The sequence below is a fragment of the Leucopleurus acutus genome, assembly GCF_964270905.1.
Source record: "Leucopleurus acutus genome assembly, chromosome: 6".
NCBI classification, from domain to species: Eukaryota; Metazoa; Chordata; class Mammalia; order Artiodactyla; family Delphinidae; genus Leucopleurus; species Leucopleurus acutus.
Genome location: NC_139149.1, coordinates 114,611,272 through 114,637,775, shown reverse-complemented (window position 1 = coordinate 114,637,775; position 26,504 = coordinate 114,611,272). Strand labels below are relative to the sequence as shown.

At 44.6% G+C, this 26,504-nt stretch overlaps 1 protein-coding gene across 1 annotated transcript in view; it reads left to right on the top strand.

Moving 5' to 3' along the window:
- The window catches only part of DRC11 (dynein regulatory complex subunit 11), a gene marked incomplete at both ends in the record, with an annotated part of 159,482 nt that overhangs the window by 70,462 nt on the left and 62,516 nt on the right, over window positions 1–26,504 (top strand). Inside the window, 3 exons of the mRNA XM_082841611.1 lie at window positions 6,027–6,102; window positions 12,642–12,748; window positions 12,906–13,007. Of these exons, the coding sequence (XP_082697737.1) occupies window positions 6,027–6,102; window positions 12,642–12,748; window positions 12,906–13,007 (285 nt within the window). The remainder of the gene's footprint in view (window positions 1–6,026; window positions 6,103–12,641; window positions 12,749–12,905; window positions 13,008–26,504) is intronic.

The following is a 26,504-nucleotide window of genomic DNA, read 5'->3' as shown; positions in this document are numbered from 1 at the left end:
ATTCAGCACAGTGCCGCTGCTATTTAATTTTCCACCTGGGTGAATTTCCAGAAGGAGGAAAGGAACGTTTCCCTTCTGTTCCCCTCAGTCCATTCACCATGAGAAGTGAAAACTAAGAATACGATGGAGGCAGAGTCCGGAGATTCTTGAAAGAGAAGGGACCACCAGTGTCAAATGCCGCAGAAAAGTCAAGGAGGAAGCTTGAGAAAGAAAGTGTGGTGACGAGCACATCACTGGGACTATTTCAGGAGAGCGGAGCAAGGGCGGCAGGTGACAGGCAGGCAGGGGACTCTGGCTGAGACATGTGGGCAGCTGGTGGACACACCTCCTTCAAGAAGTTGCAACGTGATGACGTTAGTCGAGAGAGGACTTTAAGATGGGGAAGAACTGTAAGTGTGCCGGGACCAAGGGAAAAGTGCCCCTGGCCTGGGAGAGCTTAAAATTATCAGGAGGTGATGCCGAATAGAGTAAGACAAGGTTTCCCTGCAGCAAAAAGCAGTCGAGGAGAAGCCGGGAGAAACACAGGCGTGTGAAGAAGTGAGAAGAGTGTGAAGGGGAGACCATTGTATTCAAATGGCCTCTCTCTTCTCAGTATAACAGGAAGCAAGTTTGAAACTGGTGTGACACTGCTCAGCTAAGAAGGACACAGCGAGGTACATGCAAAGACAACAGGCAGGTGGAGAACCCACTTACACGGGGACCGTCTCGGGCTTCGGTTGCTACAGCTGTCCCACCCCACCAGCTGGGTATCGCCCGGACCCGAACCAGACTGATTCAGGTGGACTGTGTTCTCTGGACCCTGATTTCCTAAACTGTGACTTTCTGGAAAGGTCATAGAGATTTCCTTCCAGGAGAAGTAAACGCTAAAGATGGGAGGATCCCGGGATTCCTTTGCTGGCCTGGCCCTACCCTGCCAAGGCTCATCTAATTAGCACATCAAGCATTATATAACGTCACTCAAGCAGTACGTGTTCAACAGAGAGGGGAAAAGAATCACTGATTAGCAGAAAGAGAAAAATAAATAGAAGTTGCCCTTGCACCCATGACCCAAAGTTAATGGTCATTAACATGTTGGTGTATATACCCTTCCAGAAATTTCTTTATGCATATATATATATATATATATATATATAGTTTCTTAAGATACATTATTTCCAGTAACTGTTAATTGTCACGTCCTGTGGAGATGTGAAGTCAAGATACAGGTAAGGATTCTAAGCAGGAGCATGTCAGTTACGCTACGAGAAGGCTGAGTGTTAACTTGAGCTAAGTCTTCTTAAAGGGCAAGGAGGTCAGCCAGGTGGACAGAGGTAAGAGTGGCTCCCCAGCAAAGGGGGCCTGTGAGGCCTACAGAGGTGGGCGCAGAGGTGGGTGGTGGCGAGTGGGCTGGGGGAGGAGACACGCTGGCGGTCTGGATGGCCTGAGGGAAAAAGTAGTATATTCCACAGTAATAGCCGGGAAGCTCCTTCTGACAAAAATTAAACCGAGATACCCACAGAGAACATTGGGACAGATGTATTGAGGACATCGCTGTACATTTTTAGACTTCAAATTGCAGGTTTTGTCGGATCCGCCGTACATCTTTCATGTGGGAAGGCCAAAGAGGTTGAGTAACTAATTCTCCAGTCTCAATGGAATGTGAGAGCAGAAAAGGCAAATGACATTCTAATGCAAGCTTGAAAACAGTTATGAGATGATGAAGTATTTTTACAAGTCAAATTTCATGAGATATCACATTATTTTCATACATGTTTATTTTTAAAGGCAGTTTTTAATGATGATAGCTTCTGGGATGATTTTTTCACTTCTGGATCTAAAAGCGGATTATAATTTCACTCTCAGCTCAGTGGGAAGTAATCAGCCTCTTCCCAGTCACAGCAGCCTCACTCCTACCCCAGGACAGAGACCCTAAGGGAACCATCAGATAATCTGAAAGCCACACGCGATCAGTTGGACATTTGGACTTGTATGTTAATAGGTATATGCTGAAACACATACCCCCGTTTAAAAAACGGAACAAGGGGCTTCCCTGGTGGCGCAGTGGTTGAGAGTCCGCCTGCCGATGCAGGGGACACGGGTTCGTGTCCCGGTCCGGGAAGATCCCACGTGCCGCGGAGCGGCTGGTCCCATGAGCCATGGCCGCTGAGCCTGCGTGTCCGGAGCCTGTGCTCCGCAACGGGAGAGGCCACAGCAGTGAGAGGCCCGCGTACCGCAAAAAAAAAAAATTTAAAAAAACGGAACAGGGACTTTCCAGTGGTTAAGTCTCAGCGCTTCCACTGCAGGGAGCACGGTTCGAGCCCTGGTCGGGGAACTAAGATCCTGCATGCCGCATGGTGTGGCCGAAAAAATTTAAAAAAAAAAAAAAAACGGAACAGTCGTGACCCTACTTGAATTTTGACACTTACCCACTAATGTGAAGTGCCGACCGTCCCTCCACCCACAGACCACCTCAGATGCACACGTTGGCTAATAGAAAATTTCAAGAGGGCTTCTGTTCATCTGAGTCCCTCTTTAAGCCAGGCTAGAAATCATCCTAACGGTTAACATTTGGGGAGGGGCGTGGCCAGGCACACTGTTTACCTCTGTCTGCTCTCCTAACTTCACCAAGACAAATACCTAGGATACGATATCTGACAATGAAAAATCTTGTGGAATCCTCTACATTTTTCTCTGTATCGCTATCTCATTGATGACGATTAAGGGAAAAAATTGTGTTGTATAAGGACCCACGTCACACGATAGATGGTAACTTACTAGTTTCAGTGATATTTACAATATTTCTGAACGAATGCAAAGGCTGGACATGTCTAAGACGCTGTCTCTTATTGGGACTCACTGGGCCTACTGGGGGGCAACACCAGCGCACTCAGGTCAGCAGACAGTGAGATGGAGCCAGGGCGCGTGGAGGGCTCAGGACCTGGCTGGCGTGGGCTGGAGCCGGGAGTCGCAGGACCCAGGTCCACCGGGACCAGCTCTTCTGTCCACCCCCTTCTCTGAAGAAGGCCGTATGGCGGCTGGGACCACCTGCAGGCAGAGTCCCCTGCCTGCCTGTCATCTGTGTGCCCCCGCCAGTGCAGAGGGAGCCAGTGTGGCTGCCCAGTCCAGCTCCTCAGGGTCAGGCTGCTCCAGGAGAGGCGCGTCTCTCTGGCTAGAACACTCTCCAGCCACTCGGCTGCGCTGGGAGTTGTGCCCAAGAAGCTTCCATCAGAAAGGGATGTTGTTCAAGGCAGGCACCACTGACAGGTGCAACTGTACTTGTACGACCCCTTCACAGTGAAAGATTCAGAAAAAAAAAGTGACTTTGGAGTTGAGAGGGTAACACCTCCTCATGGAATTTCTCTCTCCCAATAATTGTCAAAATGAGAAAGATATTAAGTGTTTCAAACAGCAACCAAAGGAAAGGATATGTCCAATGAACTATTGACCAAAGGAAGAAATAGCTCTGAAAAGGAAAGCAGACGTGCTCCATCGTGCTTTCTCTCTGGTTAAAAGGTGTCTCCTGTGACGGCCAGTTATGTCATTACCACGTGGAAAGTCGTGGGAACCGCTAACGTCCACTGTCATTCTGTGCAATCAGGATCAGATGTTTCCAAAACTGGTCTTAACAGTGTTTTACTCCCCTTGAGAACTTGATATTTATTATAGAAATAAAGCTGTACAAATAGACCCATAAATCTTATTTTTACTTACGTGCGTTAAACGCCTGGAGAACAGGCCTGATGCTGGTTCCATATGGGGTACAAAACGTCAGCAAGACGGACTCCTCCTCCATGGGGGCCCACAGCCCAAGAGAGCAGCTAAGGCAGGCACACAAATAGCCCATAACATGCACAGAGAAACAGGCGCCAGGAAGGATGAGCAGATCCTGCTGAGCGAGGGGAGGGTCTTTCTGACCTGGGACAATCCAGGACGGCTTCATGGAGGAGGGGATATTTGCCTCAGACCTAAGAAGAATTTTCCACAGAAGAAGATGGGAAAATGAATTCTGGTCAGAGATAGGTGGGCACCCTGACCCCCTCTGGCCTGTGCCCGTGCTCCAGCCAGAGTCATGACCCGACAGGCAGATCCATTCATGCCAGGCTCCTGCGGGGACCCCCAGGTGGCTGCCCTGCTCTCACACCAAGTTCACACTCTCTGAGGAACACGGCTCATGGGCCTTCCAAAGCCCGTCCCCTCTCTGTGTCTCTGTCTCTGTGTCTCTGTCTATCTGCTGGCCCTGTTCCGTACGCCCCTGCCCTACTAACTTCCAGTTACCGAAGGCAACGCGGCCTTCCAGCTCAGACTCAACACGGACTGGTCCCTCTGCTGAAAGCGCTTCCATGATGCTCCCCTTGCTTTCCCTCCCCCCGCCCCACCTCTACCCATTAAGGCGCACACTCACCACCTGTAGGGGCTCCCAGAGGCCAAATACAGGACGATCTGAGTATCTAAAACCAAAAGAGAAACAGCACGTCCGTCAGCAACGCACTGACTAAAAAATACAAAAGATCCGTGAATGCCTGGTGATACCCAGGCGGGGAGAGAGATGAGGAATATCTCTGAGAGTATTCATTAGCTATTTTAGATGCCCCTTTCTGTCCACGAATCATCTGTTTCATCCAAGGACATGGCTTTTTCCAGCACTGGTCTTCTCCGTGCTTCTCGGGCTGATTCTTCCCGAATGCCTGGGTGTCCCGGGCTGTGTGAGTGAGTGGGGCTCCTTCCCCCGTGAGCTTTGATTTCCTGTGGGTCCTGGAAGGTGGGTCAGTTGCGCCACAGGCGTGGAGCCCCCAGGAGTTCTGGGTCCAGGTTCTCCCCCCGCTTCTGCAAGGCAGGTGGCCTCGCGAGGAGGCTGTGTTAGCCCCTGCGTGTTCCGTGAGCTGTGGTTCAAGCAGGTCCCCCGTGTCACCCCACCCCCGCAGAAGGCAGAGTCCTCCCGCCACCCTGACCTCCTCCTGGGAGCTCCCATCGCTCTCATGAGCTCGTTTCACGTGTCTTCCCGACTGCCACGTGGAGTAGGGGAGGAGAGGTAGGCGAGGATCTGGTACACGGGCGCTGCCGAACCACGGCCAATGGCGCGTGGGGTCCCAGAAACGAGAGCACGTCCTGTGCCCAGAGTCACCAGAGGTGCTCACCGTCTTATGGCCGCTCCTCCTTCAAGCTGTACAGAGAGCACTTTGATTGCTTTGGGAAACTCCCCATAGATATGGTGTAGACCAGCATCCTTCCTTTTGCCGTTTGTGGGGTGACAATAACCAGGATTTTGGTCATCGGGCACCAGACTCTTAATACAGTACAAACATTATTGCCCAGAAACGTCAGATGGGGCTTTGCGAGGTGTGGCTCTTCAGGACGCGGAACAGCCCTGGTGGTGTAGGGCGACTTCTGCTGGGGGTCGGGGCAGACCCTCCAGCTGCAGTGGCCGGTGTCCCTGCAGCTCCGATCTGGCTGCACAGGGGCAGCCGGGACCAAGGGTGGCGTGGCCGGGCTCTCTCTGCAGCGGGGGCCCAGGGCAGGGAGGCTGGCAGGACCTCCAGCTCAGGCTGGGGCTCAGGACTGGCTTCCTGGCCCAGGGAGGGGACAGGCAAGCCACGAAAGGAGCAGCCCGGGTGCTCCTGCAAACCACCACCTGACAAGTGGCAGAGCAGAACACAGACGGAGAGCAGCAGCAAACCTGGGTCACGGGAACATGGCGAAGGAGGTGGCAGGACGTGGGTGGGCATCAGCTTTCAGAGCAAGGAAGGAGCAGAGCATCAGAGGACAGGACCAAACTCGGGGTGGGGTACCCCAGGGAGCCTGAAGGTAGAGCCAGGTCTCCAGACCACCCCCGCGCTGGTCGGTGGACACAGCACTCCCTGCTCAGACTGGTCAGCAGGGAAACTGCCCAGGTGGGCAGACGAGGGGCTGGGCCTTCACCGCACAAACCAGAAAAGAGTCTATGTGCTTTTCTGTAGCCACAGCAACCACGATGTACGTGCCTCTTACTGTCTGATCACGACAGGTAAACTCTGCCTGGAGTTAACAAGTGTATTATTCTGCTTTCACAGGACGAAGGTGAGGGCTGGCAGATGTCGCCGAGTGTTTTCCTTCATACGATGCAAGAAGGAAACAACGTATACAAAGGTCAGTGGGGCAGAATAGGTGTGCTCCTGTCCTCCCAGTGCGGCCTCAGCCTCTGTTGGGCAGAATTTGGTGCCCAACCACGAGAGGCTGCAAACATGCGATTCACAGCCAAGACCTTCTGCCCGTCTCTCTTTTAGAATTCCTTTGGGTGGCTTCAAGGCATGTAACTGGTAAAAGAGGAAGATGAGAACATCATCTAAGCCCCTGTTCTGTGTTAAACCCTTGAGACTCCAGCTGAACATTCTCTTGCTAGGAATGAAAGGGAAGAAGGATTTTCCCTGGATTGTTTAAATTAAGAAAATCAATGCCGTATGTACAGTAAAATGTTTTAATCCTATTAGACTAAGACTCGTGCCTGAACACTGACACCTAAATCTTTTCTCCCATGTTCAGCATACTTAGCAGAGTACAATCTGTCTCATTCGGCAAGTGTATGAATTGGTCTTTGAGATACTCTCATTATACTTTCCTGTGGTCCCACTCCACCCTCACAACAAACCCCAACACAGAAGGACCTGCCAAGGCGACCCTGGCCATCAGTGTTATTTGGAAATTCCTGAAAAATGCAATAAGGGCGTGAAGTAGAATATTTCCAAACTCCAGTCACATGCGTGCCTCCTTCCTAATTCTGGTCTTAGGTGGACAGCACCGCTACTGTTATTTACTTAATATCTATTTTTAATTGATGCATGGTTTTATCCCAATTAATTGAGCCTTATCCTCAGCAACTATATCAAAAGTCGTTGCAGGTTTGATATGCTGGTTCTATAAAATAAGAATGTCCGTGGACTTCCCCCCAGCAATCCAGTGGTTAAGACTCCACACTTCCACTGCAAGGGGAGCGGGTTCACTCCCTGGCCAGGGAACTAACATCCCGCATGCCGTGCAGTGTGGCACAAAAAAAAAAAAAAAGAATGTCCGTGTGCCTCCTGAAATTCTTTCACTTACCACTAGTGGCAAGGGTCCCACTCTACCTGAGATGCTGAACGAAGGCAGAAGCACAGGGATAGGATGACCCCAGCAGGATTTAGCGACTGCTTTAACTGGGGAGGAAGGAGGTCAAAGGGTAAATTAACACTGATTAGGTGCCCGAGACGCAGAAGGCTTTGTGTTTTCGTTCCCATCTTACTTACCTTTATAACAACCAGGAGCGGTAAACATCACTTACCCACCATCAGCAGGTCTGATCTTCTATCAGGTCTACTGATAGAAGACCTGCCATCATTCACGTTTGAGAACGTCAACTCTTTTTCTTTTCCATTATGGTTTATTACAGGATATTGAATATAGTTCCCTGTGCTATACACAGTAGGACCTTGTTGTGTATCCATTCTATATAGTTTGCACCTGCTGACCCCAAACTCCCACTCCAACCCTCCCCCATCCCCGTCACCCCGTTGGCAGCCACAAGTCTGTTCTCTATGTCTGTGAGTCTGTTTCTCTTTCGAAGATTAGTTCATTTGTGTCATATTTTAGATTCCACACGTAAGTGATATCATATGGTATTTGTCTTTCTCTTTCTGACTTACCTCACTCAGTATGATAATCTCTGGGTCCATCCATGTTGCTGCAAATGGCACCACTGCATTCTTTTTATGGCTGAGTAGTATTCCATTGTATACATGTACCACATCTTTATCCGTTGCTCTGCCGATGGATATTTAATTTGTTTCCACATCTTGGCTATTGTGAATAGTGCTGCCGTGAACACTGGGGTGCAAGTGTCTTTTCAAATTACAGTTTTGTCCGGATCTATGCCCAGGAGTGGGATTGCAGGATCATACGGCAACTCTGTTTTTTAGTTTTCTGAGGAACCTCCATGCTGTTCTCCATAATGGCTGCACCAACTCTTTAACAAACGATGGTGCCAAGCAATCACTATCAAAGCATCCATTCACTTACATATTCACTCAACAAACATTGATTGACTCCAGTGCAATGCTAGCCTGGAGCTACAGAGCTGGCGCATGCCGTCAGCAGGCTCACAACACACCAGGTGCGGTGGCGGTAGATGGGTGGGGACAGTGGCACAAGTTGGATGGCTTGTTAGGCTGGCCTCAGCCGCCTCCGAGGGACCCAGCTAGGAATCGCAGTAAGTCACAGGCCTGGCTGTGGTGCCCCTGGAACTCAGGGCTGGGTCGCAGACAATAGCTGCCGTTTGTGAAGACACCACTTCACATGACTTCATGTATTGGTCCGTACACACTGTCTTTTGTTTCGTATTCTGCACATCTATCTCCAACCTTCGAGATAATTTTCCAGGCCTTTGAATGCATTAGGTAATTGACCAGCTACTCTTCTTCTGAACACCTCCCTTCTGGAGCCCTGCCAGCTGTCCTCCTTGGGGCCTCCTTTGCCTTCTCTGACTGTCACCCCTTCATTTTCCTGTTACTCCCTCATTTTGGTGGAGCCTGTCCTACTGGGTGTCCTGAGAGGGGCTGCCGGTGGGGAGTCTTAGGTGCCAGGTACATCTCAATGCACTCGCACTCGGGATTTGGAAGGCCTGGCTCCCTTGGCCTCTGATGTAACTGCATATGGAGAAAGAAAGAAAAGTGGGGAAGAGCAAAATTCTCACCTACCTTAACAAGGAGTCAGGAGCCCGTGTCTAAAATTGACTCATCAAGAAGCAGCAGTATACGCGTGTTATCTAGACATTGGGAGAGGAACAACCAACCAAAAGAGCCCACGTGAAGCTAGATCACACCCCCCTCCCCTGGGCCCCCCCCCACCTCAGGGCTGTCGTGCTTTCTGTTCCCCTTGCCTGGAATGCTTTTCCCTTCAGGCCTTCTCCCGCCTCACCTGTGCCCGCCCCTGACCCCACTTTACTCACCTCCCTCTGACTTCCGTGTGTGTGTTTGCTGTCTCCCCGCAGGGGGTGGGAGGGGGGTGCCAGGTCCATGAGGGCAGGGCATGAATTTCATAATTTACAAATAGATCAGATTTATGAATAAATCTGAATCTAGTCAATGCATTTTTGAATGAATGAATGTGGGAATAAATGCCACTGGACAGTGTAACTGGAAGGCAGAGTTTTTTTATTATAATCTTTTCAATACTCTGACTTTAAAATAAGGTGCATGCATTATTTTGATAAAAACTAATTAATTTGGGGGACATCTAATGTTCCCATGGGAAGCCTGCAGACCCACCCAGCAAAGCTCTTGAAACGACCCACACCTGGTGTGTAATATCTGTTTCCATCAAGACTAAGAAAACACAAGCCACTCGGGAGCAGGAAACATGAAGCGTGATTTTCCTAGTTGGCTGTTGGGGCATTTGATGAGCTATCTGTCAGGTCTTCAGTAACTTACAGAAATTAAATGCTTTCATCTGAGAATTCTTTTCATAAAAATCAAAGGTTTTCCTTCTCAGGTGAAACATTAGCATTTTAATCACTGAGATGAAGCGCCCTCCTCGGTCACCCCTCCACGTGCAAAACCTGCCGCAGCTCCTGCTTTCCCAATTCTGGGATAAAAGCTCATTCTCTGCTGTAGGAAAGAGCGGGCCGTTGTTTTCCTTTGAGAGCCATGAACAGCTTCCTGCATTCAGAAATGTCCATGAAATTCTTGAAGGGATTGAGAAGGGCCCTGTGCAAAGGTGTCATGAGAAAAACAACATTGCAGTGGAAAACGAGGTCCATTTACGCGAACTAGAGGTGAGACCGGGAAAGGCTGCTACGAACTGCTTTTATCTGTAAAATATAGTTACAGCTCCAGAAATGGGAATGTCACTGCTTTTACATAAAAATCGCATCTTGCTTTCCTTTCTGTTGAATATTCTGTGTTCCTTTCATTTTGAAACGTATTGCTTCCCAGTCTTAGTAAATCTATCCCGTGAAAAAGCAGTGTAGCTTCCTTTAAATAACAAAGCAGTTTTGCTCTAAAAGATCTTAATGAAACAGGTGGCTTTTGCTGTGGGAGGAGATTTAGTCATCACACAAGGGGGAAATCTGCTAGGAAAGAGTTGTTATTAATGAATAGCACATTTTAACACAGTTATAGTATTTTCAAGGGGGAGAGCTTACAATTTGAAACCCATAAAAAAGAAGCATTGTGTTATTCCTGCATTTCAAAGTTTTCCACAGTCTAAGCTGATGTAAATTTCAGAAAACATACAGAGAAGGGGCGGTTGCCTTCAAGCCCTGAGCCAGCCTCGCCTTTGTGTACTCACACCTTGCAAGCTCACTGCAAAACCCCCCTTCTGGGGGGGAGGGCGGACAGGCACTCAGGCCAGAGCAGAAACTGAGGTCACCCTCAGACAGGCATACAGGAGGCACACCCCCAAACCTCTCCTGCCGTATCATCCCGTCCCATCGTCTGAGCCCTAGCGGCTGGGCCACCTCTCACGTGGCCACCCTGCTTGGGAAGGACATGTGGGTGAATCAATTCTATGAAAATTTCACCCCCTCTGTGATGTGTTTCTTGTCGATTTCTTATAAATCCACACTAGCCACCCTAGAAAAGGTTTGGGTACTTTCATCATCCTCATTTTCAAAAATCTGCCCCTGAAACTTTGCATCACCCGTCGGTTTCTCCTTGCTATCTTCCTGGCACAGACTGTGACCAGACAAGGACTGGCCCCGTCCAGGCCGCACTGCCCTTGGTTGGCTGGTGGGAGGCCGGTGAGCCTAAGAGCCCTCGCCGGGCCTGGAAGCCAGACAGGCCGACCCCTCTGCCCAGCTAACTGACCAGGAAGTGAGCCAGGCCTGACCTGTGTGTGGCCATCACCTTGTGATGCCCCCTCTCGCTTCCAGAGATCTCCATGCCAGCCTCTGGGAGCAGCGTCAGGGTCTCCAGCCTGTGGCTTGTGGAGCCGACCCACACTTTGGGAAAACTGGAGCTGCACAGCCACATCCTGCTCCCCTTGCGTCCTGTGTGGCCCTGACTCGGACGCCGCGAAGAGGACACGCCCAGTGGTCCTCCGCCTCCTCACTTCCACCTGCTCTCTGGGCACAAGTGTTTTTAGAGTAGCCGCTGTCCTGCCTGGTTCCTCGCCCCTCGAGAGGTGGAGACTGTTGACAAGGAAAGGGAAGACTGTAAGACCAGCAGCTGGAAAGCGGTAGCATGGGGGACCCACCTGCCGGGGCTGCCGCCTGGCTGGAGCCCTCCAGGCGATGCCCTCGCCCAGTCGCCCGTTCTTGTGCATCTGCATCTCGTCGCCCTTTTGCTCCATCTCCCCAGGATCTGCAGCCATTCCTGGCTCACACCACGTGCCGTCCCTTCTCCTTTCCTTTCTCGCAGCTTCTGCTCATCCCTGGCCTCCATGACTTACGTGGAGATTCCACCCTCCTCTCTCATCTGTTTGCCCGCTTGACTCTCCGAGAATCTTCTCTGCCGTCCACCTTCACAGTTGACACCTTCTGCTCTGTGCGCCCAGATGTATGTTTCTGCCTGTGACCGTGACTGTCCTCTATGGCTTGTCCTCTAATGCCACCCTTCTTGTGTCGGGGGACACAGTCCTGGCTAGTCTCAGGATCCCGTGAGGTGCTCGTAGGAGGAGCTGTGCTTGAGAAACTTCCATCCCATCGTTCACCGCCTGCCATCCGGGCCCCGCACGACCCCCTTTCTTCCCAAGCCATAGCCGTTGTCAGACAGAGGCGGGGAAACCCCTGCCCGGGGCCCCGGGGCCCTCGGTTGCCTTCCCGAGTTGCACGGCATCCGTGCTCCAGGGATGCGCTCCCGGCAAAGTGGCCCAGCGAAGTGGTGGTTGCAGGTTTGGTTCCAGAAATTTTCCATCACATTCTGAACACAAATTCAGGGAAGAGATCTCATTTCCCAAACTGGCAAGTCTTTTTCCCCTGGGAGATCCCCCGATCCCCGCCCCCGTTTTTAACCGTATGGAAGAATACTGTTTGTTTCACACTTTTTTATTGGATCTTTACACATTAGCAGTTTCCTCTTTATTTTCTAGATATTATACAGGTACAGTCCTTCTGTGTGGGAAGTGGAGAAGGTGCAGAGCAGACAACTGAGTTTGTGTTATGTGTCACAAAACTGCCTTCCTTAGTGTCAACCACAAAGGAACGGGCACTGGCCCTCTACCTCTACAAGGATTAGATCATGAGCCACTGCGGCTGCTGACTTCCAACACCCCCTGAAAGGAGTTCAAGGTGGAGAGCAGGCATGAGGCCCTCTGTGCTCTGGGAAAAACTGGCAGAGCAGGTCTTCAGAATAGTTAGGTATTTTCAGGAGAAGATTTTATGAGCCCAATTCTTGTATCTCCTCCTATCTAGAAAAGCACTGAAATCCTTCATGGTGACGACTGCTCCTCAAGACGAGCAGAAACCTGCTGCCAAAAAATATGCTGGATTGCATGGACTCCCCCTTCACCAGAATCCCATAGATGCTGACCTTCCCCGCTGCCTCTTTAGAGCAGTTTCTCAGAGCTCTCTGAGACGCTGTCTCCCGGGCTATAATCCTCATTTTGCCCCAAATAAAACTTGACTCACAACTCTCACGTCGTACATTTTTTTTAAGTCGACATTAGTCTTCACGCTGAAAAAATTTCATTTTCTTTTTCTCTATCCTTCTGGAGTACAGACCTGTGGAAGAATAAAGATGAATCGTGGAATGTCCCCCAGGGCTATGATCCCGAACTGATCAAAGACGACAAACGGAAAGAATTGGAGTCGGAGATCAGGCTGCAGGTAAGACTGCTTTTATGCTGTAGTCCCAGCAAGTCATTCGCTGCAGTGCTTTGTTACAATTGCCCGTTAATAACCTACCCAGAATTTAAGCTATTTTTAACTTCACAAAGAAAACACAAGTCATGCGAAGTCACCTAAACCTTTTGTATTCACCTAGGTTGACGAGCTGATGAGACAGGAACTAAAAAACTTAAAACTAGCTGTGAACAGAGAGATGGAATTACCGGGCAAAACAGGAAGGAAGAAAGGAAGTAAAGAGGTGAGTGGTCCTTATGCACGGGAAGCAGAGGGCAGATCCCAACCACGACCAGGAGCCCGGCCCCCGCGGGCGGTGGCCCATCCATGCGTGCTGCCTGCGGACCCCGGCTGTCCCAGGCTGATTCTCCGGGAAACGTGCCTACCTTTGGTGAATTTACGTCGGTCCACCAGGTAGCCCTCAGGGCTGTGGGCTCATAAATGAGATAAATCCAACAGTCTGGGAGTAACTTCCCCAGTCCCCCATCACTGCAGATCCGTGGTACCCAAGCCCCACAAGTGGGAGGAGACCTATCGGAGGAGCTGGGGCATGGGTCTCAAATGCCCACCCGTCTCTCCCTGTAGATCTGTAGGGGAAGCCAGTGGCAATGAGCAGGTTCTTTGTGAGTCGGGGAATCTGATGAATTGAATTTTCAGTTGCCACCCATCCGTCTCATAGTGGTTTAGAGTAGCCAGTTGGATTCCAATATTCCATGTTCACATACTAGGGTCCTGAGAGATAAGAGAAAATATACATATTGGTGTCTGCCCCTGCTTGTTGGCAGGGAGCTCCTGGAACCCTTGGAAATTCCTAAGTGACTGAGTAATATTCCATTGTATATATGTGCCACATCTTCTTTATCCATTCATCTGATGATGGACACTTAGGTTGTTTCCATCTCCGGGCTATTGGAAATAGAGCTGCAATGAACATTTTGGTACATGATTCTTTTTGAATTGTGGTTTTCTCAGGGTATATGCCCAGTAGTGGGATTGCTGGGTCATATGGTAGTTCTGTTTGTAGTTTTTTAAGGAACCTCCATACTGTTCTCCATAGTGGCTGTACCAATTCACATTCCCACCAGCAGTGCAAAAGTGTTCCCTTTTCTCCACACCCTCTCCAGCATTTATTGTTTCTAGATTTTTTGATAATGGCCATTCTGACTGGTGTGAGGTGATACCTCATTGTAGTTTTGATTTGCATTTCTCTAATGATTAATGATGTTGAGCATTCTTTCATGTGTTTGTTGGCAGTCTGAATATCTTCTTTGGAGAAATGTCTATTTAGGTCTTCTGCCCATATTTGCATTGGGTTGTTTGTGTTTTTGTTATTGAGCTGCATGAGCTGCTTGTAAATTTTGGAGATTAATCCTTTGTCAGTTGCTTCATTTGCAAATACTTTCTCCCATTCTGAGGGTTGTCTTTTGGTCTTGTTTATGGTTTCCTTTGCTGTGCAAAAGCTTTGAAGTTTTATTAGGTCCCATTTGTTTATTTTTGTTTTTCTTTCCATTTCTCTAGGAGGTGGGTCAGAAAGGATCTTGCTGTGATTTATGTCATAGAGTGTTCTGCCTATGTTTTCCTCTAAGAGTTTGATAGTTTCTGGCCTTACATTTAGGTCTTTAATCCATTTTGAGCTTACTTTTGTGTATGGTGTCAGGGAGTGATCTAATCTCATACTTTTACATGTACCTGTCCAGTTTTCCCAGCACCACTTATTGAAGAGGCTGTTCTTTCTCCACTGTACATTCCTGCCTCCTTTATCAAAGATAAGGTGACCATATGTGCGTGGGTTTATCTCTGGGCTTTCTATCCTGTTCCATTGATCTATCTTCCTGTTTTTGTGCTATTTGTAATGAGGTGGATAGACCTAGAGTCTGTCATACAGTGAAGTAAGTCAGAAAGAGAAAGACAAATACTGTATGCTAACACATATATATGGAATTTAAGGGGAAAAAAATGTCATGAAGAACCTAGGGGTAAGACAGGAATAAAGACACACACCTTCTAGAGAATGGACTTGAGGATATGGGGAGGGGGAAGGGTAAGCTGTGACAAAGCGAGAGAGAGGCATGGACATACATACACTACCAAACGTAAGGTAGATAGCTAGTGGGAAGCAGCCGCATAGCACAGGGAGATCAGCTAGGTGGTTTGTGACCACCTAGTGGGATAGGAGTGGGTTAGGGAGGGTGGGAGGGAGGGAGACACAGAGGGAAGAGATATGGGAACATATGTATATGTATAACTGATTCACTTTCTTATAAAGCAGAAACTAACACACCAGTGTAAAGCAATTATACTCCCAAAAAAAAAAAAATTCCTAAGTGATAAGCACACTGGAAGCGTCTTTTGTTACAATGAGGCAATGCTGGGTGGGTTCCTAGATGGCTCCCAGGTGGGGGCTGGTTACAGGGAAGACCAAGCCATGATTAGAAGCCTGGAATTCTCAGCTCCACCCACCCCCATTCTCTAGAGAGGGGACAGGAGATGGAAATGGAGTTAATAATTGATCAAGCCCACATGAGGAAGCTTCCGTGAAACCCCAATAATGATGGGATTTGGAGAGTTTCCAGGTGGGTTAACACATCCACATCCTGGGAGGGTAACACACCCCAATGTCACAGGGGCAGGAGCTCCTGCACTCAGGACCCTCCCAGACCTTGCCCCACATACCTCTTCATCTGGCTGTTCTTCTGAATCCTGTATCATATCCTTTAATGAACTGGTGGATGGAAGTAAGTGTTTCCCTGAGTTCTGTGAGCCACTCCCACAAATTAATCATGCCTGAGGAGGGGTTTATAGCCGGTTGGGCAGAAACATAGGTGACAACCTGGACTTGGCAATTGGCATCTGAATTGGGGTGGGGAGCAGTTTGGTGGGACATCACCCTTAACCTGTGGGATCCGACTCTATCTCCAGGTAGACAGTGTCAGAATTGAGTTAGATTGCAGGACCCCCCAGCTGGGGTTGCAGAAAACTGCTTGGCAGGGGAAAACCCCGCACATCTGGCATCAGAAGTGTTGTGAACATGGTCCACTTTGATTCAGAGCCAGCCCTACCTCTGGGGCCAGGATACTCCAGGCAGAGGAGCTGGCAGGACTGTGGGCAGCCTTTGCCCTTGGAAGGCTTTCTCAGGTTTCCATGGTCCATCACCTCTTCCTGGGACTCACACACTCCCTCAGAGTTTACCACACTCCCAGCTACGTTAGTGACTAGCTTCGCCAGCCCAGGGGCTGTATGGTGTCTTTACAGTGGCTCTATCCTAATGCTTTTTGTGTGGACTTTACAGTTTACAGTTTAACTCTGACTCTGAATGTCCTTCATGGGCCTCTACTGAGGCTCCATCTCTGTAGCCCACTGAGGGCTCTCTATAGGCTATTCCCTCATCAATAGGAAATAAATATGCCACCCATTGACCCTATTAATGAATTTCACGTCTTCAGAAAGTGATACTTTCATGACTGAACATGGAAATCAAGCCAAACAAAACGGAAAATGAAGCCAGGAGGTGACTGTACCCCTCCAGCTGAGAATAGGCTTCCTCCTCTTACCCAGCATCTGATCATCAGTCTGGCCCAAGGGCACCCTCTCACTCCTCGCAGCCTGGTGTCTGCCCTCACCATTTCCTAACTCATGACATGTCACAGGGTGAGAAATTGCTATGAATTTCTCTCTTGGAATTAAACTGGTTGAACACACAATAGATGCACTCAGGGTACCCCAATAGATTGATGGTAATTGTGTAACTGTAGAGTTTTCAATTCTCAAAGTTCCAATCCAAATGACCTTGGGAGACATAATTATGATTTAATTTCGTAAGCTGAAACTTAATTAGCTATACTAAATCCCCTCCTTAAGAAGACCATTAGCAGAAGGGGAATGGGCAACCTTGAACATAGAAAAGGAGAAAGAGGACTCAGAGGGATAGAATTTGACAGTATTATTTCAGCATTATCCAGAAACAGTGACTTGATCAGAGATTGTACAGCAGCCTGAGTGCTCCTTTCGAAATATAAATATGACCTTAGCACTCCATGCTGAAACCCTTCAATGACACCCCAGTTCCCCCAAGGATAAAGATGACAGGCTTACAAGGCCATGACCAACCTTGCCAGTGTCCTCTTCTTCAGGCTCATCACCCACCTCTCCTCCCTGGCTGCACTCCAGCACCCTGATCTTCCTCTTTGTGCCTCAAACACCCTGTGCTCCCTCCCACCACAGGGCCTTTGCACATGCTGTTCCCTCTCAAGAACTGTCTTTACCCCCACACCCTCAGTCCCGAGTGTAGTTAACCCCTACTCATCCTTGGGGTCTCAGTCCAAGCCCTTCTTCCTCAGGAAAGCCTTTTGGGACCTCCAAAGTAAGTCTGGTTGCTACACATACACTTGACGCTGAGTACCATGTCTTCCTGGTGCTTTATATCACAGTTTTAATGTTACATTTACTGGTGAGATCATTTTGTTTGTTTCTGCCTTCCCAAATCTACTACTGAAGGGCCATGAGTCCAGCGACTATGTGACTGTCTTTTCTGCTCACCTTTGTAACCTTTTCTGGCACATAGCAAGTCCTCAGCACATACTATTGAATGAATTAATTAATCAAATCTAGATCCTATGCAGATTGACCCCTATAGGCTAAATAAGTGCCTCAAGATGTCACAGTATGGCATAGGTAGCAATTCGGAGCATCCAGCCACCTCCTTTGCTTATTCCATACTCAACAAGCAACCTTCTGATGAGTTATTGTAGTTTCATGTTCATTTTCTTACAGGAAGGAAGGTTACAGAGTCCGTTTCCCTTGGCAATTATATTTCACATTATAATTTAATCTAGTTACATTGCAGTCTTTTCCACCTTCTCTTGTAATTTAGAGATCCAAAATCAGATCTTGGGGGACATATCATCTTTACTGATTGTTTCAGTTAATATTATTTATTGGGCACTGTATGCCAGGTACAGTTCAAGGCATTTGAGGTACAGAAGATAACAAGACAGACAAAGAGTCTGTACTTTCAAAAACAAGTTTGCAGATATGCAGGACTGTGAATCAACCCTGGATTTGCTGTCACCCCCATTATGACATCACTGAGTGAGGTCCTGACTCTCAGAGGCCATCTCTCTCTCTCAAGCTCCTCTCTTGTTCTAATCACAAAAACTTTAAGGACACAGGAGTTCCTGAAGTGGCCATGAAGCTCCTTGAGGATAAGATTCTTGACTGGCTCTATATTTTGCATTCCTGAGTGCTAGCATATATAAATGAAAAAAAAATGCCATATTTAAATAGAAATTTAGAATCTACATTTAAAAGAGACAAATAAACATTCTGCAGTTGAAAAATATGGTATCCAAAAATAAGAAGTCTTCTAATTGGTTTAACAACAGCATAGACATCGCAAAAGGCAGGTTGACCTCAAAAACAAGTCAATAGGAAATCCAAAGTACAGGAAAAACAAATACTATAAAAAACAGAACAGAGAAGAAGAGAGATTTGAGACATGGTCAAAAGTTGTAACATATGTGTAATTAGAATTTTCCCCAAAAGAGGAGAATGGAACAGAAGCAATACATGAAAAAGTAATGTTTGTGAATTTTCCAAATCAGATGAAATACACACACCCACACATTCAAGAACCTTACTGAGGTCCAAGAAGGATGATTACAAAGAAAACCACATCTAGACACATCACAGTCAAAATACTGAAAGTCAAAGATAAAAGGCAAACTCTTACTAGATTTTTTTAAAAGGCACATTTCCTTCAGGATAACAAAAAATAAGAAAGACTACTAAATCTCTCAACAGAAACCATGGAAGCCAGAAGGAAGTGTGAATAGCATCTTTAGAGACTGGAAAGAAATAACTGCCAACCTAGAATTCTATACCCAGTGAAACTATCCTTCAAAAATGAAAATAAAATAGAGACAAACAAAATCTGATTTGACTTGGCAGCAGCAGACCCATAATATGAAAATACTAAAAGGATATTCTTCAGGCTGAAGGAAAAGAATCCCGGATGAGAGAACAAAAGTGTAAGAAGGAATAATCAGCTCTTCAAAATGTAAAATTTGGGCAAGTATAAAAAGCTAACTATTCTTAAAATATTCTGGTTTTTAAAGCAAGAATAAGGGTCTGTACCATACATACAAAGAAAATATATAACAGCAGCAACAGAAAAGTTGGGTAGGAATAAACAGACTTGTGAGATTGCTGCATTGTTCAGGGAGCCAAAAAGAGCTAATTTAAGGTAAATTGTAATAAATTAATGATGTATTTTATAATTTTTTAAATCATACTAAAATGTGTAACAAAAAAGTAATAGTGAAGATAAGCAGAAAAATTTTTAATAATTAATCAAAAAGAATACAGGAAAGGAAAAATAGGAATAAAAAGAAAAGAAATAATAAAAAGAAAGCAAATATGAATTTGATAGAATTAAATCCAATTAATTTAATCCATAATTACCTAAAATGTAAGTGGACTAAATGTTCTATTTTAAAAGACAATGATTGTCAGACTGGAAAAAAACAAAACTCAACTATATGCTATTTATAAGAAACACACTTTAAACATAACAAATAGATATGTTAAAAATAAACTATAAACTATAGATGGTAATCTATAAACCATCAAAGTACTAGCCAAAAGATAGCTAGTGTAACTCAGTATCAGACAAAACAGGTTTTAGTTAATAACCACCCTGCACCATCCAAACACCACAGAAAAAATGTGGCCCCACTCCAGTGCACACCAGCAAAGGCTCCATGGGGAGCCTAGACTTCTTCCCTCATGAAGACATAGGAGACAACCCAACACCCTCACTGGAGTGGTGTCAGAGAAGATCAAATAAGGAAAAAAGACTTTCATTCCTGCCCATTGGTTGTGAAGCCTTCCCATCCACTATGTCAGTGGAGACTACATGGGGAATCAATCTGGACTCCACCCCCAACCAGTGATAACAAGGCACCCCTCCCTCCCTGCTGGGATGAATCAGAGGAGACCTAGTGGAGAGTCATAACTTCACCAGTTCCCAGTGGTAACAAGGACACCTTCACCTCAGTGTGAGTGGAGACCACATGGAGAGCCAGAACTCCCACCCCCACCCAGAAATATAAGGAGCCCCTCCCACAATGGATTGGGTAACCTAGACTTCTACCTTCCTGGCAGTAACAGCACAAAACACACACACACACAATTCCCCTGCCAGAGCAGTGTCAGAGTTAAAACAAGAGATTTAAATTAAGTTCAGAGTCTCATAACATAATACAAAAATGTTTAGGTTTTATTGAAAGTCACTCATCATAGAAGAACCTGGAAGATCTCAGACTGAAGGAAAACAGACAACAGATGCCAAGTCTGAAGTGTCAGCGATGTTAGAATTACCTGGCAAACATGTTAAGGCAGCCATGATTAAAATGCTTCAATGAGTAATTATAAAGCTGCTAGATACAAATGAAAAAAAAAAAAAACAGAAAGCCTCAGCAAAAAAGTAGAAGATATAAAGGAGAACCAAATGGAAATTTTAGAACTTAAAACTACAGTATGCAAAATGCTAGATGAGCTCAGCAGCAGAATAGAGGAGACAGAGGAAAGAATCAGTGAATTGGAAGATAGAACAATAGAAATTACCCAATCTGAACAACAGAGAAAATCAACTGGAAAAAAAAAAAAAAGCTAAACAGGAATTAGGAACTATGGGACTATTAAAAAAAAATCTTATATTCATGCCATCAGAATCTCAGAAGGAGAAGAGAAAGAAGATGAGGCTGAAAAAGCACTTCAAGAAAGAATGGTTGAAATCTTCCCAAATTTGACAGGAGATATAAACCTGCAGATTCAAGAAGCTAAATGAATACCCAACAGGATAAATCCAAAGACATATGATCTGAGACACATCATAACTAAGCTTCTAACTACAGAAGACAAAAAAAAATCTGGAAAGCAGCCAGAGAAAAAAATGACCCTTTACCTATAGGAGAAAAATACCTTAAATGACTGTGGGTTGCACACCAGAAACTGAGACGGAAAGAAAGGGCACAATACTTTTTCAAGTGCTGAAATAAAATAACTGCCAACCAGAATCTATACCCAGCAAAAATATTCTTCAGCTGTGAAAAAGAAATCAAGATATTTTCAGATGAAGGAGAACTAAGATAATTTTTCACCAGCAGATTCACCCTGAGAGAATTTCTAAAGGAACTTCTTTAAATGGAAAAAAAATGGTTCAAAAAAAAAAACCTGGAGCATCAGAAAGGAAGAAATAACTTGGTAACCAAAAATATAGGTAATCTGGGTATCAGTGAAATCACAAAACACTCCATGTCACGGACCTCCTGGGTACTTCAGAAATACTAGAGGTGGCAGGTGCTCAGTGATATAACCAAGGATCGTCTACCTCGGGAGTCTCAAACTCAAATGCCTTCAGTGTCAGTCAAGTTCCATAAATGAGAGAAGCAGGCATAGGACTGTGATGAACTAAACAGCACACATGACTCAGCTCTGGCCAGTGATTGCCAGGCGGGAAGGCATACCCTGTCCTGCCAGATCTTCTGACTTTTCAAGAAAAGCCAGAAATCCTAACACAACATTGTAAGTCAACTATACTCCAATAAAAATTTATATATATATATATATAGAATAGGCTTTTCTTCCCTTTCTAAATTATGTTATTTGATTGAAGCAAAAATTATGACATTGTTTGACTTGGTTCTCAGTGATGCAGAGGAAATATTTAAGACAATATTACAAATGACAGGGGATGGGTAAAGGCATGTAAAGGGAAATAAGATTTTTCTACTTCACTCAGAATGTGACATGAGTAGACTCTGATTCACTATGCATATATAATGTAACACCCAGAGCAACCACTAGAAAAGTATACAAAGAAATATACTCAAAGAACACTATCAAATGAAATTCTAAAAATGGTCAAGACATCTACAGGATGACAGTTTTCCCTGTCAGGAAAAAGAAATTAAAAATATAACAAAAAATAAATAAAATGGTAGACAAGTCTTAATATATCAATAATTACATTAAATGTAAACAGTCTAAACACATCAATTAAAAGACAAAGAATACCAAAGTAGATTTAAAAACATGACCCAACTATATGCTGTCTGCAGGAACCTCATTTGATATATAATGATATAAGCAGGTCGTAAGTAAAAGGATGGAAAGAATATATCATGCAAACAATTAAAAGAAAGCAGGAATGGCTATTCTAGTATCACATAAAGTAGATTTCAGAGCCAAGAAAATTTTCAAAGTCAGGGAAGAACTTACATATGATAAAAGAGCCAGTCCATCGAAGACATATTAATCCTAAATGTGCATACACCAAATAACAGAACTATAAAATATAGGAAGCAAAAACCAATAGAACTGAAAGGAAAAACAGACAAATCCACATTCATTCTCAAGAACTGATAGAACACTACACAGAAAATCATCAGCAAGGATACTGAAGAACTCCACACCATCTACAAACAGAGTCTAATTGAAATTTATAGAACACTCCACCCAACAAACAGAATACATATTCTTTGCAAGTGCCCACAGAATGCATTCCAAGATGGACCTTATCTTGTGCCGTTAAACAAATCTTGACATATTGAAAAGAAATGAAATCATAGAGAGTGCATTCCCCTACCACAATGGAATCAAACTAGAAATCAATAACAGAAAAATAATAAGAAAATCTCCAAACACACGGAAACTAAACAGCACACTTCTAATTCATAGGACAAAGAAAAAACAAGAGAACTCAAAACATATAATGAAAATACAAGATATCAAAAATATCTGGGACAGGGCTTCCCTAGTGGGACAGTGGTTGAGAGTCCGCCTGCCGATGCAGGGGACACGGGTTCGTGCCCCGGTCCGGGAAGATCCCACATGCCGCGGAGTGGCTGGGCCTGTGAGCCATGGCTGCTGAGCCTGCACGTCCGGGAGAGGCCACAGCAGTGAGAGGCCCACGTACCACAAAAAAAAAAAAAAAAAAAAAAAAAAAAAAATCTGGGACACAAATAAAGTAGTCCTGAGAGGGAAATTTATAGCACTAAACACATACACTAGAAAAAGAGGAAAAAGTTCAAATCCGTCATCTAAGCTCCCACCTTCAGAACTTCAGAACCTAGAAAAAGAAGAGCAAAAGAAAAAAAAAACCTACAAAGTGAGAAGAAAGAAAAAAAAGATAAGAGCAGAAATCAGTGAAATTGAAAACAGAAAAACAATAGGGAAGTCAATGAAACAGAGCTGCCTCTTTGAAAATTATCAACAAAATTGACAAACCTCTAGTAAGACTGACAAAGGAAAAAAGTAGTCACATATTACCAACATTAGGAATGAAACAAGAGGTATCACTACTGACTGCAGATATCAAAAGAATAATAAAGGGATACTACAAACAACTACACACAAAATTTGACAACTTACACGAAATGAACACACTATTCCTAAAAATACAAACTACTACAACTCATTTAATATGAAATAGATAAGTTGACTAGCCCTACATCTATTAAGGAAGTTAAATTGTAATTAAAACAATTCCCCAGGTAGAATCTCCAGGACCAGATGGTTTCACTGGAGAATTCTACCAAATATTCACAGGTAAATTAACACCAATTCTACACAGTCATTTCCAGAATAGAAGAAACACTTCCCAACCCATTTTATAACAAGCTAGTGTTACCCTTAAGTGAAAACCAGACAAAAGCAGTACAAAAAAAAAAGGAAAAATATAGGCCAATATCCCTCATGAATATAGATACAAAAATTCTTAAAATATTTTCAAATAGAATGCAAAAATAAAGAGAATTATAAACCCTGACCAAGTGGGGTTTATTCCAGGAATGCAAGCCTAGTTCAATATTTGAAAATCAACAATGGAATCAACTATGTTAACAGACTAAAGGAGAAAAAAAATCACATGATCATATCAATTGATGCAGAAAAAGTATTTAACGCTCACCCATGATAAATCTCTCAGAAAAATTAGAGAACTTCCATGACTTGATAAAAAGAATCTACAAAAACACCTATAGCTAACCTTCTACCTAACAGTGAAAGACTAAATGCTTTTCTCCTAAGACTGGGAATAAGGCGAGTGTGTCCACTCACTGCACTTTTATTGAACATAGTGCTGGACGTTTTAGCCAGTGCTGTAGGACAAGCAAAGGAAATTTAAAAAATAAACAGTCCCTATTTGCAGATGACATGATTGTCTATTTAGAAAATCTCAAGAAATCTACAAAGAAACTCCTAGAAATAAAAAAGTGCGTTCAGCAAGGTTGTAGGGTACAAGAGGAACATATAAAAATCAATCATATTTCTGTTTACTAGCAACGAACAGATGGACACCAAGACTAAAAATATAATATCTCTTAAAATCACTCAAAAATGAAATACTTAGGTGTAAAGCTAACAAAACGTGTGTAGGACTTGTATGCTAAAACTACACAATGCTGATGAAAGAAATCAAAGAAGATCTAAATAGATCAACATACTATGCACATGGATTGGAAAACAAAACATAAAGATGTCAATTCTCTCCACATCAATATACAAGATTAATCCAATTCTTATCAAAATCCCAGAAAGAGGGCTTCCCTGGTGCTGCAGTGGTTGAGAGTCCGCCTGCCGATGCAGGGGACACGGGTTCATGCCTCAGTCTGGGAAGATCCCACGTGCCGCGGAGCAGCTGGGCCTGTGAGCCATGGCCGCTGAGCCTGCGCGTCCAGAGCCTGTGCTCCGCAACGGGAGAGGCCACAACAGCGAGAGGCCAGCGTACCGCAAAAAAAAAAAAAAATCCCAGAAAGATAGTTTATAAACATAGGCAAGATTATCCTAAAATTTATATGGAAAGACAATGAATCTAAAATTGCTAAAACGATTTTTTAAAAGAGGAATAAAGTAAAAAGAATCCATCTACCTAATTTCAAGGTTTATTATACAGCTACAGTAATCAAGACTGTTTGCTATTGGTAGAGGGTTAAACTGTAGATCAATGAAACAGAACAGACAACTGGACATAGGCTCACACAAATAGGCCTGACTGATTTTTGACGAAGATGCAAATGCCGTTCAAGGGAGGAAGGATAACCTTTTCAATAAATGGTGCTGGAGCAACTGGATATCTACAGACCAAAAAAAATAATAATAATAAATGAACCTTGAGCTAAGTCTCACATATTGTACAAAAAAATAACTCAAAACAGATCATGGACTTAGATGTAAAATGTAAAGCTGTAAGTTTTAGAAAAAAAATATAGGAGAAAATCTTGGGGATGTAAGGCTAGCAAAGAGTTCTTAAAATTAACACTGCAAGCGCAAATCCATTAGAGGAATATTTGAACTTCATCAGAATTAAAACTGTTTGCTCAGAGAAAGACCCTGTTAAGTGGGTGAAAAGACAAGCTACAGACTGGGACAAAACATTTGTAAAGCACATATCTGACAACGAGCTAGTATGTAGAACATACAAGGAACTCTCAAAACTCAACAGTTAGAAAACAAAACAATCCGATTATAAAATGGACAAGAGACATGGAGACATTTCACCCAAGTGGATGTACAGAGGGAAAAAGAGCACAGAAAAGGTGTCCAGCATTGTTAGCCATTAGAGAAATGCAAATTAAAACCACAGAGAAATCACTTCATACCTATGAGGATGGCTAAAATAAAAACAATGGCAACACCAATTGCCTAAGATAATGGGGGACAAACTAGATCACTTTTACATGATTGGTAGGAGTGTAAAATGGTATGACCACTCTGCACAAAATTTGGCATTTCTTAAAAAAAACATACAACTACCATAGAACCCAGCAATTGCATTCATGAGCATTTATCCCAGAGAAATGAAAACTTACACACACACACACACACACACACACACACACACACACACACACAGAGACATTTGTTGCACCTTAATCAACTCATGATAGCCCAAAACTAGAAACAGCAATAAAAAATAAAAAAAAAAACTATTCATGCATACAATGACCTGGACAAATTTCTTGAGAATTGTGATGAATAAAAAGCAAGAAAGTAACATACTCTATGATTCTGCTGATAGAACATTCCTGAAAGGACAAAACTGTAGAAACAGAACAGATTAGAGGTTTCTAATAAAGCTGGATTGGCTGTGGGAGGGAAGCAAGGGTTACTCTGAAAGAGCAACTGGAAGGACCCTTGGGGTGATTGAAACATCCTGGATCTTAACTGTATCAGTATCAAGTCAAGATCATGGTTGTGACCTTGTGAGAAAGTTCTGCCAGATGTTACCCTTAGGAGAAACCCACTAAAGGTTACATCTCTCCATAGCAATTCTTACAGCTGAATGTGAATCCACCATTATCTCAAAATAAGAAATTTAAATTTTAAAATACTGAAAAACATGAAGTATAGCTACGTGCAACCACATATGTGAATCTTGGAATTGTAATACTGATTGGAGGAAGCCAGACCTAAAAGAGTTTATGGGGTGCGGAGTCAAGATGGTGGACTAGGAGGACACGGAATTCACATCTCCTCACAACTAGGGCACCTACCAGGCACTGGTGGGGGACCACGGACAACTAAGGGGACGGGAGGTTGTTTTTTTCCTCTTTTCGATTGGAGTTCTGTTTAACCTTGTTGATTCTTTGTTGTTGATTCTTTTATGTTTTTATTTTTCTAACAAATCTTTTATTTTTCTAATTTTGTTTCATTCTTTATACTTTGTTATTGTTCTCTGCTT